This window comes from Pimephales promelas, chromosome 23 (assembly GCF_988280905.1).
Source record: "Pimephales promelas chromosome 23, fPimPro1.hap1.1, whole genome shotgun sequence".
Taxonomy (NCBI): domain Eukaryota; kingdom Metazoa; phylum Chordata; class Actinopteri; order Cypriniformes; family Leuciscidae; genus Pimephales; species Pimephales promelas.
The window spans coordinates 22,421,763-22,433,387 of NC_142791.1; the positions used below are offsets into that span (position 1 = coordinate 22,421,763).

Consider the following 11,625-nt stretch of genomic DNA (forward strand, 5'->3'; position numbering starts at 1 on the left):
AACAGCATTTATGTGAAATATAAATATTTTGTAACACTATAAATATCACTGCTGTCACTTTTTCAAAATTCAAAGCATCCAGACTGAATAAAATAATTAATTTATATAATTTATATATACAGTATATATACTACTTGCCTCAAAATATTAAACGGCCTCATATTACGGTTTCAGCAAAAATATGAAAGCAGCACAACTTTTCAGTTAACATTGATAATAATAATAATAATAAATGTTTATTTTTCTTTTATAATAATAAATGCATTGTATTATAATGGTTTCTGAAGGATCATGTGACACTGGAGACATTCAGTTTGCACCACAGAATAAATTACATTTTAAAATATACTCAAATACAAAACAGCTATTTTATATTATAATAATATTTAATGTTTATTAAAAAAAAGAGCCTTGGTGAGCATTAGAGACATTTTTCAAAAACATTAAAGAAATATTTATTATTCCAAATGTTTGAATGCCTGTGTATATTGGCCTTACACTGGCAAGTCTCCTGAGCTAAGACAAATTTAACCTTTAAGCAATAAAATGCCTATTATACGTAACATTTTCAAACATTAAGTATTTTTATGTTGTCTCATGGTCACACATGTACAAAAGTTCAACAACTTTCTTCACAAGATATTGACCGTCTAAAGCATTCTTGTGTTGTTTGGTTCACTGAGGCCTTTGAGATGATGAATTGTTGTATAACAGCTGTTAAAAGGTACGTTATGTTCAAATAAGCAACCTCTGCATTTGATTAATAGTGTTCTGTTTTCTTTCTAATGGACACCGTGAACAGAACTAGTGTGGGATGACTGACTCATGAGGCCAACATGTGTCACCATCACCATCAAACCGACTGGCTGCTTCAGTCATCTAATGCATGTACAAAAAACACTGAGCATTGTGATTGAGCTATGATAGTTTTATCTCATTCTTTTACTGAGGTGACTTATGCAAATCATAATCAGAAGATACACCCTGGTCCAAGCTTTTTACTAGCAGTAATAGCCTGCGCGGGTGGTGCCAATGCGATTTATTAGTGGTGTCTGCATAGGTTAGCTACTAAACAAACCAATAAGTCTGTGGTGCATTACATTTCAGTCTGTAACTTGTATTGCATTGTTTGTGCTAGACATATAAGATACCTCAGATCATGTTGCTAAGTGATTGTGCTTTGGTGAAGCACAAAAAAAAAAACGTGGAAAAATACAATGCAATATGGATGGATGGATGGATGTACGGTCAGACAGAACTATGGATGGATAGATTTTTATGTTAACATCAAAGTTAGTCTTGGCAAACTTTTTTATCTAGTTATCATAAAATGAATAACAACATTAAAAATCAGTTACTGGTCAATACGATTTACTGGTCGATGAGATTTCAGGGTAACCTGTCACGACACAACAAAAAAAACAAGTAATCAATTAAAGGGATAGTTCCACCAAAGATTCTAATTCTGAGAGAAATCTGAGAGATTTCTGTCCCTCCATTGACAGCTACACAACTAACATTTTGAAGCTTCAAAACATTCATTAAGAGATCATAAAACTAATTAATTTGAATTGATATGATGAACCGATTGAATTTAGGCTTTTATTCACATATAAACATTGATCAGCGAACATAAACAGAAGCTCCGAACCTGCTTGGCATACGAGAACAAACCTTTTGCAGAAGCTCAAAAGTGCTGCGTAACACAACAATGAACCTCATTGATTCTTGCAGATGCACAAAAGTGCTGCGTAACGCGATAATAAACCTCATTGGTTCTTACAGAAGCTCATACGTGCTGCGTAACGCGAGAATAAACCTTATTGGGTCTTGCAGAAGCTCAAACATGCAGCTTAACGCAAGAATGAACTTCATTGGTTCTTGCAGAAGCTCAAACGTGCTGCATAACATGAGAATGAACCTCATTGGTTCTTGCAGATGCACAAAAGTGCTGCGTAACGCGATAATAAACCTCATTGGTTCTTACAGAAGCTCAAACGTGCTGCGTAACACGAGAATGAACCTCATTGGTTCTTGCTGAAGCTCATACGTGCTGCGTAACGCGAGAATAAACCTTATTGGGTCTTGCTGAAGCTCAAGCGTGCTGCGTAACACGAGAATGAACCTCATTGGTTCTTGCTGAAGCTCAAACATGCAGCTTAACGCAAGAAAAAACCTCATTGGTTCTTGCTGAAGCTCAAACGTGCTGCGTAACACGAGAATGAACCTCATTGGTTCTTGCTGAAGCTCAAACGTGCTGCGTAACGCAAGAATAAACCTCATTGGTTCTTGCACAAGCTCAAACGTGCAGCTTAACGCGAGAATGAACCTTATTGGTTCTTGCTGAAGCTCAAATGTGCTGCGTAATACGAGAACAAACCTCATTGGTTCTTTCTGAAGCTCAAACGTGCTGCGTAACGCAAGAATAAACCTCATTGGTTCTTGCTGAAGCTCAAACGTGCTGCGTAACGCAAGAATAAACCTCATTGGTTCTTGCAGAAGCTCAAACGTGCAGCTTAACACAACAATAAACCTCATTGGTTCTTGCTGAAGCTCAAACGTGCTGCGTAACAAGAGAATGAACCTCATTGGTTCTTGCTGAAGCTCAAACATGCAGCTTAACGCAAGAAAAAACCTCATTGGTTCTTGCTGAAGCTCAAACGTGCTGCGTAACAAGAGAATGAACCTCATTGGTTCTTGCTGAAGCTCAAACGTGCTGCGTAACGCAAGAATAAACCTCATTGGTTCTTGCACAAGCTCAAACGTGCAGCTTAACGCGAGAATAAACCTTATTGGGTCTTGCTGAAGCTCAAATGTGCTGCGTAATACGAGAACAAACCTCATTGGTTCTTTCTGAAGCTCAAACTTGCAGCTTAACGCAAGAAAAAACCTCATTGGTTCTTGCTGAAGCTCAAACGTGCTGCGTAACACGAGAATGAACCTCATTGGTTCTTGCTGAAGCTCAAACGTGCTGCGTAACGCAAGAATAAACCTCATTGGTTCTTGCACAAGCTCAAACGTGCAGCTTAACGCGAGAATGAACCTTATTGGTTCTTGCTGAAGCTCAAATGTGCTGCGTAATACGAGAACAAACCTCATTGGTTCTTTCTGAAGCTCAAACGTGCTGCGTAACGCAAGAATAAACCTCATTGGTTCTTGCTGAAGCTCAAACGTGCTGCGTAACGCAAGAATAAACCTCATTGGTTCTTGCAGAAGCTCAAACGTGCAGCTTAACACAACAATAAACCTCATTGGTTCTTGCTGAAGCTCAAACGTGCTGCGTAACAAGAGAATGAACCTCATTGGTTCTTGCTGAAGCTCAAACATGCAGCTTAACGCAAGAAAAAACCTCATTGGTTCTTGCTGAAGCTCAAACGTGCTGCGTAACAAGAGAATGAACCTCATTGGTTCTTGCTGAAGCTCAAACGTGCTGCGTAACGCAAGAATAAACCTCATTGGTTCTTGCACAAGCTCAAACGTGCAGCTTAACGCGAGAATGAACCTTATTGGTTCTTGCTGAAGCTCAAATGTGCTGCGTAATACGAGAACAAACCTCATTGGTTCTTTCTGAAGCTCAAACTTGCTGTGTAACACGAGAATGAACCTCATTGGTTCATTCTGAAGCTCAAACGTGCTGTGCAACACGAGAATGAACCTCATTGGCTCTTGCTGAAGCTCAAACGTGCTGCGTAACACAAGAACGAACCTCATTGGTTCTTTCTGAAACTCAAACGTGCTGCGTAACGGGAGAATGAACCTCACTGGTTCTTTCTGAAACTCAAAAGTGTTGCGTAACACGAGAATGCACCTCATTCGTTCTCACACGTCAAGTGAACACACTTGAGTTTGCGTCTGAATATAAAATTCCAAAAAGAAAAAGTGTTCTTCAAATTCCTGGATGATGCACTTAATTAACCGGGAACAAATGCTGATGCACTCAACTGTTGCAGCGTTAATTGCGTAGCAGACTGGGAGGGGCGATCAGACTCTGATGTTGAATGACAAAATAACCTTATAGAGCTGGTAAGAGGTCCAGCGGGGTTAGCGGAAGGGGCGGGGCTTACCAGCCTTTATAAAAATCATACACTACACGGTTGAGTACATAGTGTGCCGTGCATAGTGTGTCATTTTGGGAGACAACTTTATGACTTTGTACTGGCAAGAATTACACTTTCTTCAAAAAAGTCATTTTCAGTTTCAGTTATATGCATCACGGGAACCCATTCATAAAACTTTCTCAGATTGAGACTGTCAAAATTGAAACACAAACCTCTGGCCATAAACCATGAATTCTTAAGAAACCGAGGTGAAGTGCCTCATATCAGTGAGAGCAGCATCTCAATATAATGTTCTGTATCACTGGTTATTCCCTTCACTTTGCATGTGTTACCGCCAATGGAAATTTCTTGCCAAGCAGTTAGCCGCTCTTTAACAAATGATGCATGTAAAAATGAACTCAATGTGTTTACATAAATTAATTATGGGGCAGACCTCAGACTGAATATGCCGAAGCCAATCTAGATAACTGGAGCCGTGGAAGTAAATTCAGATGCATAGCTTACATTAACAGCTCTTATTATCGCTTGCAAAAAGCTTCATTCAGCGGCTCCGATCGAGTCTGTAAACATCGCCTATGAGAGAGTGATTGTGGAGTGCATTCCCTCAGCCCTATTCCCTAATTAACTCGCACCAAGATGCTTCCAGACAATCTGAAGTGATAAGATATTGACAAGACAACTAGTGGGAGGACAAAATGATTATCATAAATTTACGAATCTGATTCTGAATACAAACAAATGAAATGGATGGATTTTTGAGGAAAATATGAGTGGTGCCGCAATTCTATGCAATTCTAGTGCTGCTGCTGGTGCTCTGAATGTTCTTTAGAGTGTTGCTGCCTACAGTATGGTTGCTATGATATTTTGAGAAGTTAACCCATAGGTCACAAAAGCCATTTTCTTTGATGGCATAGTTGCTCATCAACCACCACAGTGGACTCTTGTGCATCATCCTATACACTACCACCAAGTGGAATGCCTTTCTATATGGATTTTTTTTTCTCCAAACCAAGATGGCTGACAGCCAGGCAGAAATGCGTAGTTGCTCTGAAATATCCATCCATTTTCTTCTGTCCTCCTAGGAGACTTTTGCAGAAAAAAAAAGTGTAACATCATAACATCTAAGGAGTCGTATCATTGTTAAAGGGGTCATGAACTGGCTTTTTAAATGTTATTATATTGTTGTCTGAGGTCAACTTATAACGTTCGCTTGGTTTTTGCATTAAAAACATCAAAATGAACAAGTAATAGGCTATTTTCTACCCTGGTTGTGAGCCTACCTAAAAAACAGTCGGTTTTTATGGGCGTCTCGCACTGAAGACTTGGAAGTAAACACCCACTGCTGCGAGTGGAGAACAGTTTTGTATATTATAATGAGTTTCAACTCACCCGTCGATGCAAATGGGGGAAAACGTCCTATGTTGTCAAATGGCAACCGGATTCGCCCATACATGTTCAACCCAGAGTCCGTGTGATGCACAATATTCCTGTCAGATCCAATATAGACGGCACAGCACCGTTCTTTACTCTTAATCGGTCTGCAAATCCAGTCTTGTTGACAAAACAATCCTCAGTGAAATGAAGCGAACAGACGACGATGTTTTACCTCATCAGCTGGAACGCCATTAAAAATAAATGTTATCCATGCAGTCCTATTGGGATCCAGAGGAAACTTATGCAGCGACTGTCTTGCACAACCAGGCACTGACTGCACAATATTCTGTATTGCTCTGTAGCGATCCAGTTTGTCATCACGAGGTAAGCATGTACATACGATACTTATGTGTGTAATGCGCGAATCGGTGGGCGGGGCTAAACCTGCCGTGGTGAAGCAGGCGTTGATCATCTTTTAGTTCCCCACTTTTAAAAACGAGTCGTTTTTAGAGGCTGTGTCAATAAAAGCTTTTATTGGACTAACAAGGACGTTTTCAGTTCTGAAACTTATCTTCTGTCCTTTAAATTTGGCTGCACTATATTTCTGTTACAATTCATACTTTTACTCTTGAAAACACTTTCAAATTTATTTGCAGTAATTCTTTGTGTTATTAGATTATCATTTGCAGTTACATCAAAAAGTAATCTGATTACGTAATGCACATTACTTGTAATGTGTTACTTGTTACATCAAAAAAGTAATCTGTTTACTTAAAGGTACAATATGCAAGATTTTTTCATCACCAGTGGTCGCTAACCTCTTACAAAAACAAAGGCGAATATTAATGACGTATATTCTGCATTAAGCGGAATTATGGATCTTGCCGTCAAGCTGATGGATCTTTTATGTATGAGTTAATTCATTCATGTTTTTAACATGACTGTGGTATGAAGCAGGGCGCAAATTGCTAGACGTATACTACGCAACGCGAGTACCGTGGATATAAAGGAATAAGGGCATTTAATTCTACCGAACTACAAACTATTTAATTCTAACTACTTCAAACTTTTCATCATTTTGAACTACATAAAATTGATTAGTTTTATACATTGATTTGCTCAAGTAACGTGCAACACTCGCGTCTCTGTCAAGTCAAAGTTAGTCGCGGACGTGGAGCTCTCGGCATCTGGAAAGATGTTGATCTTCGTTTTAGTCCTCTTTTTGTTTCAAAATCTGCTTGCCATTGTAATGCGTTCCAATGCTAATTTCACATGAGATTTGAAAACAACTGATTGAAAGTTTTTCGCCACAGTCTAAAAACATCAGTAGATTTCAATGTAGATTTCAGTCTGAGGTTTCCTCAGAGAGCAGAGCTAAATTTTTTCTATTTTGATCATAATCAGAAATTATCAGTTAATAAGGGTAAATCGTCATGCTCTGGTAGACTGAGCGTGAGCGTTTCATACATACTCTGGGTTGGGTTTCCACAGAGTTGTACCGTCACTGGTTGTAGAGCTCTTTGATGGAATAACGTCTTCATATTCTGATATCAAATATGTGACATTAAAGGGATAGTTCACTTTGAAATGAATTTTTGATATGTTTTGGCTTACCTCAAGGGCATCCAAGATGTAGGTGTCTTTGTTTCCACAGTATTTTAAATTTTTCAATAATGCAGGTATGGGGGTCTACCTCAAAGAGCATGCATAGAGAAGTCAAAATCAAACACGATTTAATGACTCGTAAATGTAAGTACACATTGATAAACGTAAAACACGAAACGAGCGGTTTGTGTGAGATAACGAACAGTATTTATATAGTTTTTACCTTGTGTAACCACAGCCATGTTCAACTGATCTGAACCAGTTGTCCGTTCACTGTGAAGATCTAAACATATTTAGATATACAGGAAATCGCAATGGAAGACGATTTCGATATAACTAAATATGTTTAGTGAAAGGTAAAACTTCTGAAATCGCTGTGCCAATGAGTGACGTACACACGCAAGCTATCACTTCCGGGGGAACGTTGGACATTCAGTTGGACATTGGACAACTGATTCAGATCAGCTTAACATGGCTGTGGTTACACAAGGTTGCCGTTTTGTTGTGGAAATAATTCTCTGTTGTTCGAAAGATAGGAGGAAGAAGACAAGTGGACACCTCTTAAAAGTCAAAGTATCAAAAGTTTATTTTCTTGCAAGAAAACATTGGCATTCAACATACAAACAGTGTCTACATGGGAAGGCGAAGGTTAGTCCTTCTCGCCATCCTTATATACCTGAAAACCCAGGAAACCACCCTATGCAGTCTGTGTCTGGTTTGCAGCAGATTGTCCCCTATGCCATCTAGAAAGGAAACCTGTTGATGCTACTTTTAACTATTCTTGTTAACCATTTATTCAATTTAGACAGCACAGTGACGTCTGTGTTAAAGTTTCCTGTGTTTAAATGCAGCTTGACCTCACACCCCAACTTACCTCTTGTTTGCAACTACTGTTCGACCTCGCTCCTCTCTGCTTTATCTCTTGTTTGATCAAAACCTGCACACATACAGTTCATACTCGAAATACAATGAACTATTAAAATGTTTCCATGCGGCTTGGTCCTTTGTTAAACACAGAACAATATGTTCTCAAACAAAGCTTACATTAACTTACGCATTTCTAACAGTTTGGTTATATCTTAAAGGTGCCCTCTGGGATAAAAAAAAAAATCAAATCATATACCATATTCCATACCAGGTGGGGGCAGTATACCTCCAGAAAAATACCTCCGCGGCCGCACCCACTCATGTCTTCAAACAACATTGGCGAGCGCTAATATCCCTCGTGCATATTAATCAAATCAATTGACACGATAGTAAAAGGTTGGAAGGACTCAGTTTCACGTGGATCATTTGGAGATTTTCAGAGATTAGAGACTAAATGAACAACATCTCAATACTAAATTATAAAGGCCATCTCATAGACAAGCCGGTGCATTTCGACGATATGGGAAAATTAAAGCCCAGGCTATTAAAGTTATTTCTAGTTTATGGTATTCGTTTTGTTCATGTTACATTTTTACCATTAGTTTGAATTAATTTGACAGACAGCATTCCCTGATGTGAACCAAGCTAGCGCCTTTCAGAGCTGCCAACTTTCACAAATTCACTGTGAGAGACACAACTTTTCACACACTCTCACGTCACACATCCATTTTGTCTCGCACAGAAAAGGACACGGAGACCGATCTCAGCTCTCAGATTCTGTTCATTTTATTACGCAATTCAAACAATAAATGCAGTTTTGCCGCTTGTAAATGTTAGACGACAGATCCCTAGCGCACGTGAACCGATCATCTCTACTAGCTAATGGTAAAAGAAAACGAACACTGTTGAAAGATACAGTATGTTACAACTTACCGAAATGTATTCCTCATGCATAATATCGACCAATCATTTTTTTAACTCATCCCTGAACTGAAATTTAGTAGTGGGCTGTATTTTCCACACGACTGACATCAGGTTCAAGTACACACACACAAGCCGCGCGAGTTACTCGTCTATTGCAGTTTGGCTGGTGGTAATGTTGCCCGCCTGCATACCGCCTCCCATGGCCGAAACTGGTATTACGACATTTATTTATAATTTAGCTTTATATCTTGGCAGAACTATAACTTGTCAGTTTTTTAATGACATCATTGCACTTATTTCTTCTCATTCTTTTGATGTGTGTAGCTCATTTTTGGGATATTTTTACCTCAATTATCCCACATGGCACCTTTAAGCTTACTCTAACTTATGCATTTCTACCAGCTTGTTATATCTTTAATAATGCCCTTTTAGATCATATGAATATTTTCCTTTAAATGCTTATGAGTACATCTTTCCAAACGTTAGTAAAAGTTACACACATCCAACACATCTAATAACATACAACAAAAAAGAACATATATAAAAGAAAAGAAACATATATAAATGTAAATGTATACATTAGCCATTACAGTTTTCTCACACAAACCGCTCGTTTCGTCTTAGGCCATCAATGTGTTCTTACATTTATGAGTCATTAAATCATGTTTAATTTTGACTTCTCTGTGCATGCTGTTTGACATGGACCCCCATACCTGCATTATATGACTGACAGAAAACAACAGTTTGACCGAAAAATGTCAAAATTGAAAATACTGTGGAAACAAATACCATAAACAACCACTTTTGATACTCTAACTTGATTGCATCAACATTATCTGCAAAATGTGTCAAAGGGCCTTAATTCTTATCATTGGCAAGTAGTCAGACGTATGCATGCAAAGGAATTGGCATATTTATCTTGTTCATAAAGGTTTGTTGTTATAAAACTGAACCCAGTAGCCCTCATAATCAACATATTTGAAGTCTGTGTACAAATATTTTCCACCTTGGCCCGTTGAGCATCTGTTTCTGCTGCTTCAAAAAGAGGAAGGGACACTTGAGATTGCGTTTCACAAAATGAACATGGAACGGGATGGATGAAAAAAATATGAACAGCTGCAAACAGCAGATTTCTGCCACATGTAGTCACCGAGATGCAGATGGCTGCGTGAGATTTCCTCAGGTGTGAGCAGTAATAAAATGCATGAACTTCATTTTTTTCCCACTGCACTAACAACCACAGAATATCAGCTTGCATATCTTGAAGCAAAATGTAGAATATGTAAGTGACGCCCTCATGAATAGCCCTGCAAACGATAGAGCTGAGGTCAAGTTTTGTGGTAATGATAGCCAAAAAAGTGAAAGAGATCACAATGCCTTTGTCAGGTCAACTCAACTAAAACAAGCTGCTGTGTGTGTCTGTTCAAGACAGTATGCCTATTTGTGGACTAGCAAGCTATTTTCTTTTTCCGTTATTCTGCCCAGTGTGGTATCTTGTTTATTAAGTTTCACAAAAGATGATTATCTTATGGTTAAGATGGTTAATGAGCTGAGAAGTGAATCTTTTCACACGCTCCCTTTTCACAGCTTGAGAACAATGTCACATAAAGTTATATTTACCTCAGCAAAGCCATTTAATGACCATGTATACAGCACATTACTAGAAAAATTTGCTATAGAGATTAGTGTTTTGCTAAATATATGCTCTATATTACATATTATATTTTTTTTTATACACTATATTGCCAAAAGTATTGGGAGACCCCTCCAAATCACTGAATAGAGGGAATGCGCGTGACGTCACCGTCGGCCGGCGTGCCTGCAGTTCCTCACAGTGAGTGACAAAAAGACTGAGCGGCTGTATGTGTTCAGCGTGAATGCCGCGAAAAACAAACACAACACACACAAATAAAGTGGGAAAGAGCTTTGCGATTGACTGTAGGCCTACAACTAGATTTGACAAAACATCCGAGGTATATTTTTACAGACTGCTATGGAAAGAGGAGCAAATGGATCGCTGCAATTCACAGAAACAACTGGACTCCAGTCAGCAAAAGGTGGATTTGCAGTTATCATTTTGTGTCAATATGCTGAATTTAGCTATAAAACCATACCCATATATTTTGTATTGTTATATACATTAACAGCTCATCAATTAAATATTTATCATTGCATATTCTGCATTATTGGATGTTTTTTTTTAATAAACACTGACCAAAAAAACTTATAAAGTTTTAGGGCTGGACGATATGATGATATATATAGGCTATATATAACACTGATATAAGTGATCACCCGGATTTAGACCTACCTATATTATATAAAGCGTTCACAGGCAAATTTGCTTTATGTTTAGGTCTTGCTTTTATTTCCCCGGTGTCGAAATCAGGCAAACATAAATGTCAGGCAACACGATTCCTGGCTGCATGTCAATATCCATGGATCACTGGATCTTTAGTAAGTTGTAAGGAACACTATATTGAGTCCAAATCTAGTTTAAATTGATAAAATTGTTCGATTTAGTCGCATTTCCGCAGTTTTCCCTAATTAAATCCAGTCACGCAGCAGATCTTTTGCCACTCGGTCAGGCTGAGGGGGGTTGTCACGCGGGAAAGTCACGTGTCAATGCCGTAGAAGCGACACTGACGCTTCTACAAACATTTGTGAAAAAATGGGTCACTCTCAGGAGCTCTGTGAATTCAAGCATGGTCTCGTGATAGATTGCCACCTGTGCGTAAAATGTCCTCACTACTAAACCACGGTCAACTGTTAGGGGTATTATAACAAAGTGGAATTG

At 38.6% G+C, this 11,625-nt stretch overlaps 1 protein-coding gene across 1 annotated transcript; it reads right to left on the bottom strand.

The window, feature by feature from the left end:
- Positions 1 to 1,361: 1,361 nt before the first annotated feature.
- On the bottom strand, positions 1,362 to 3,711 carry LOC148969462 (uncharacterized). The gene is made up of 3 exons (XM_089126235.1): positions 2,353 to 3,711; positions 1,586 to 1,646; positions 1,362 to 1,399 (listed from the first exon to the last, which is right to left on the bottom strand). Exons 1-3 carry the CDS (start codon positions 3,709 to 3,711, stop codon positions 1,362 to 1,364), a joined length of 1,458 nt encoding a protein of 485 aa, XP_088982361.1.
- Positions 3,712 to 11,625: the final 7,914 nt, after the last annotated feature.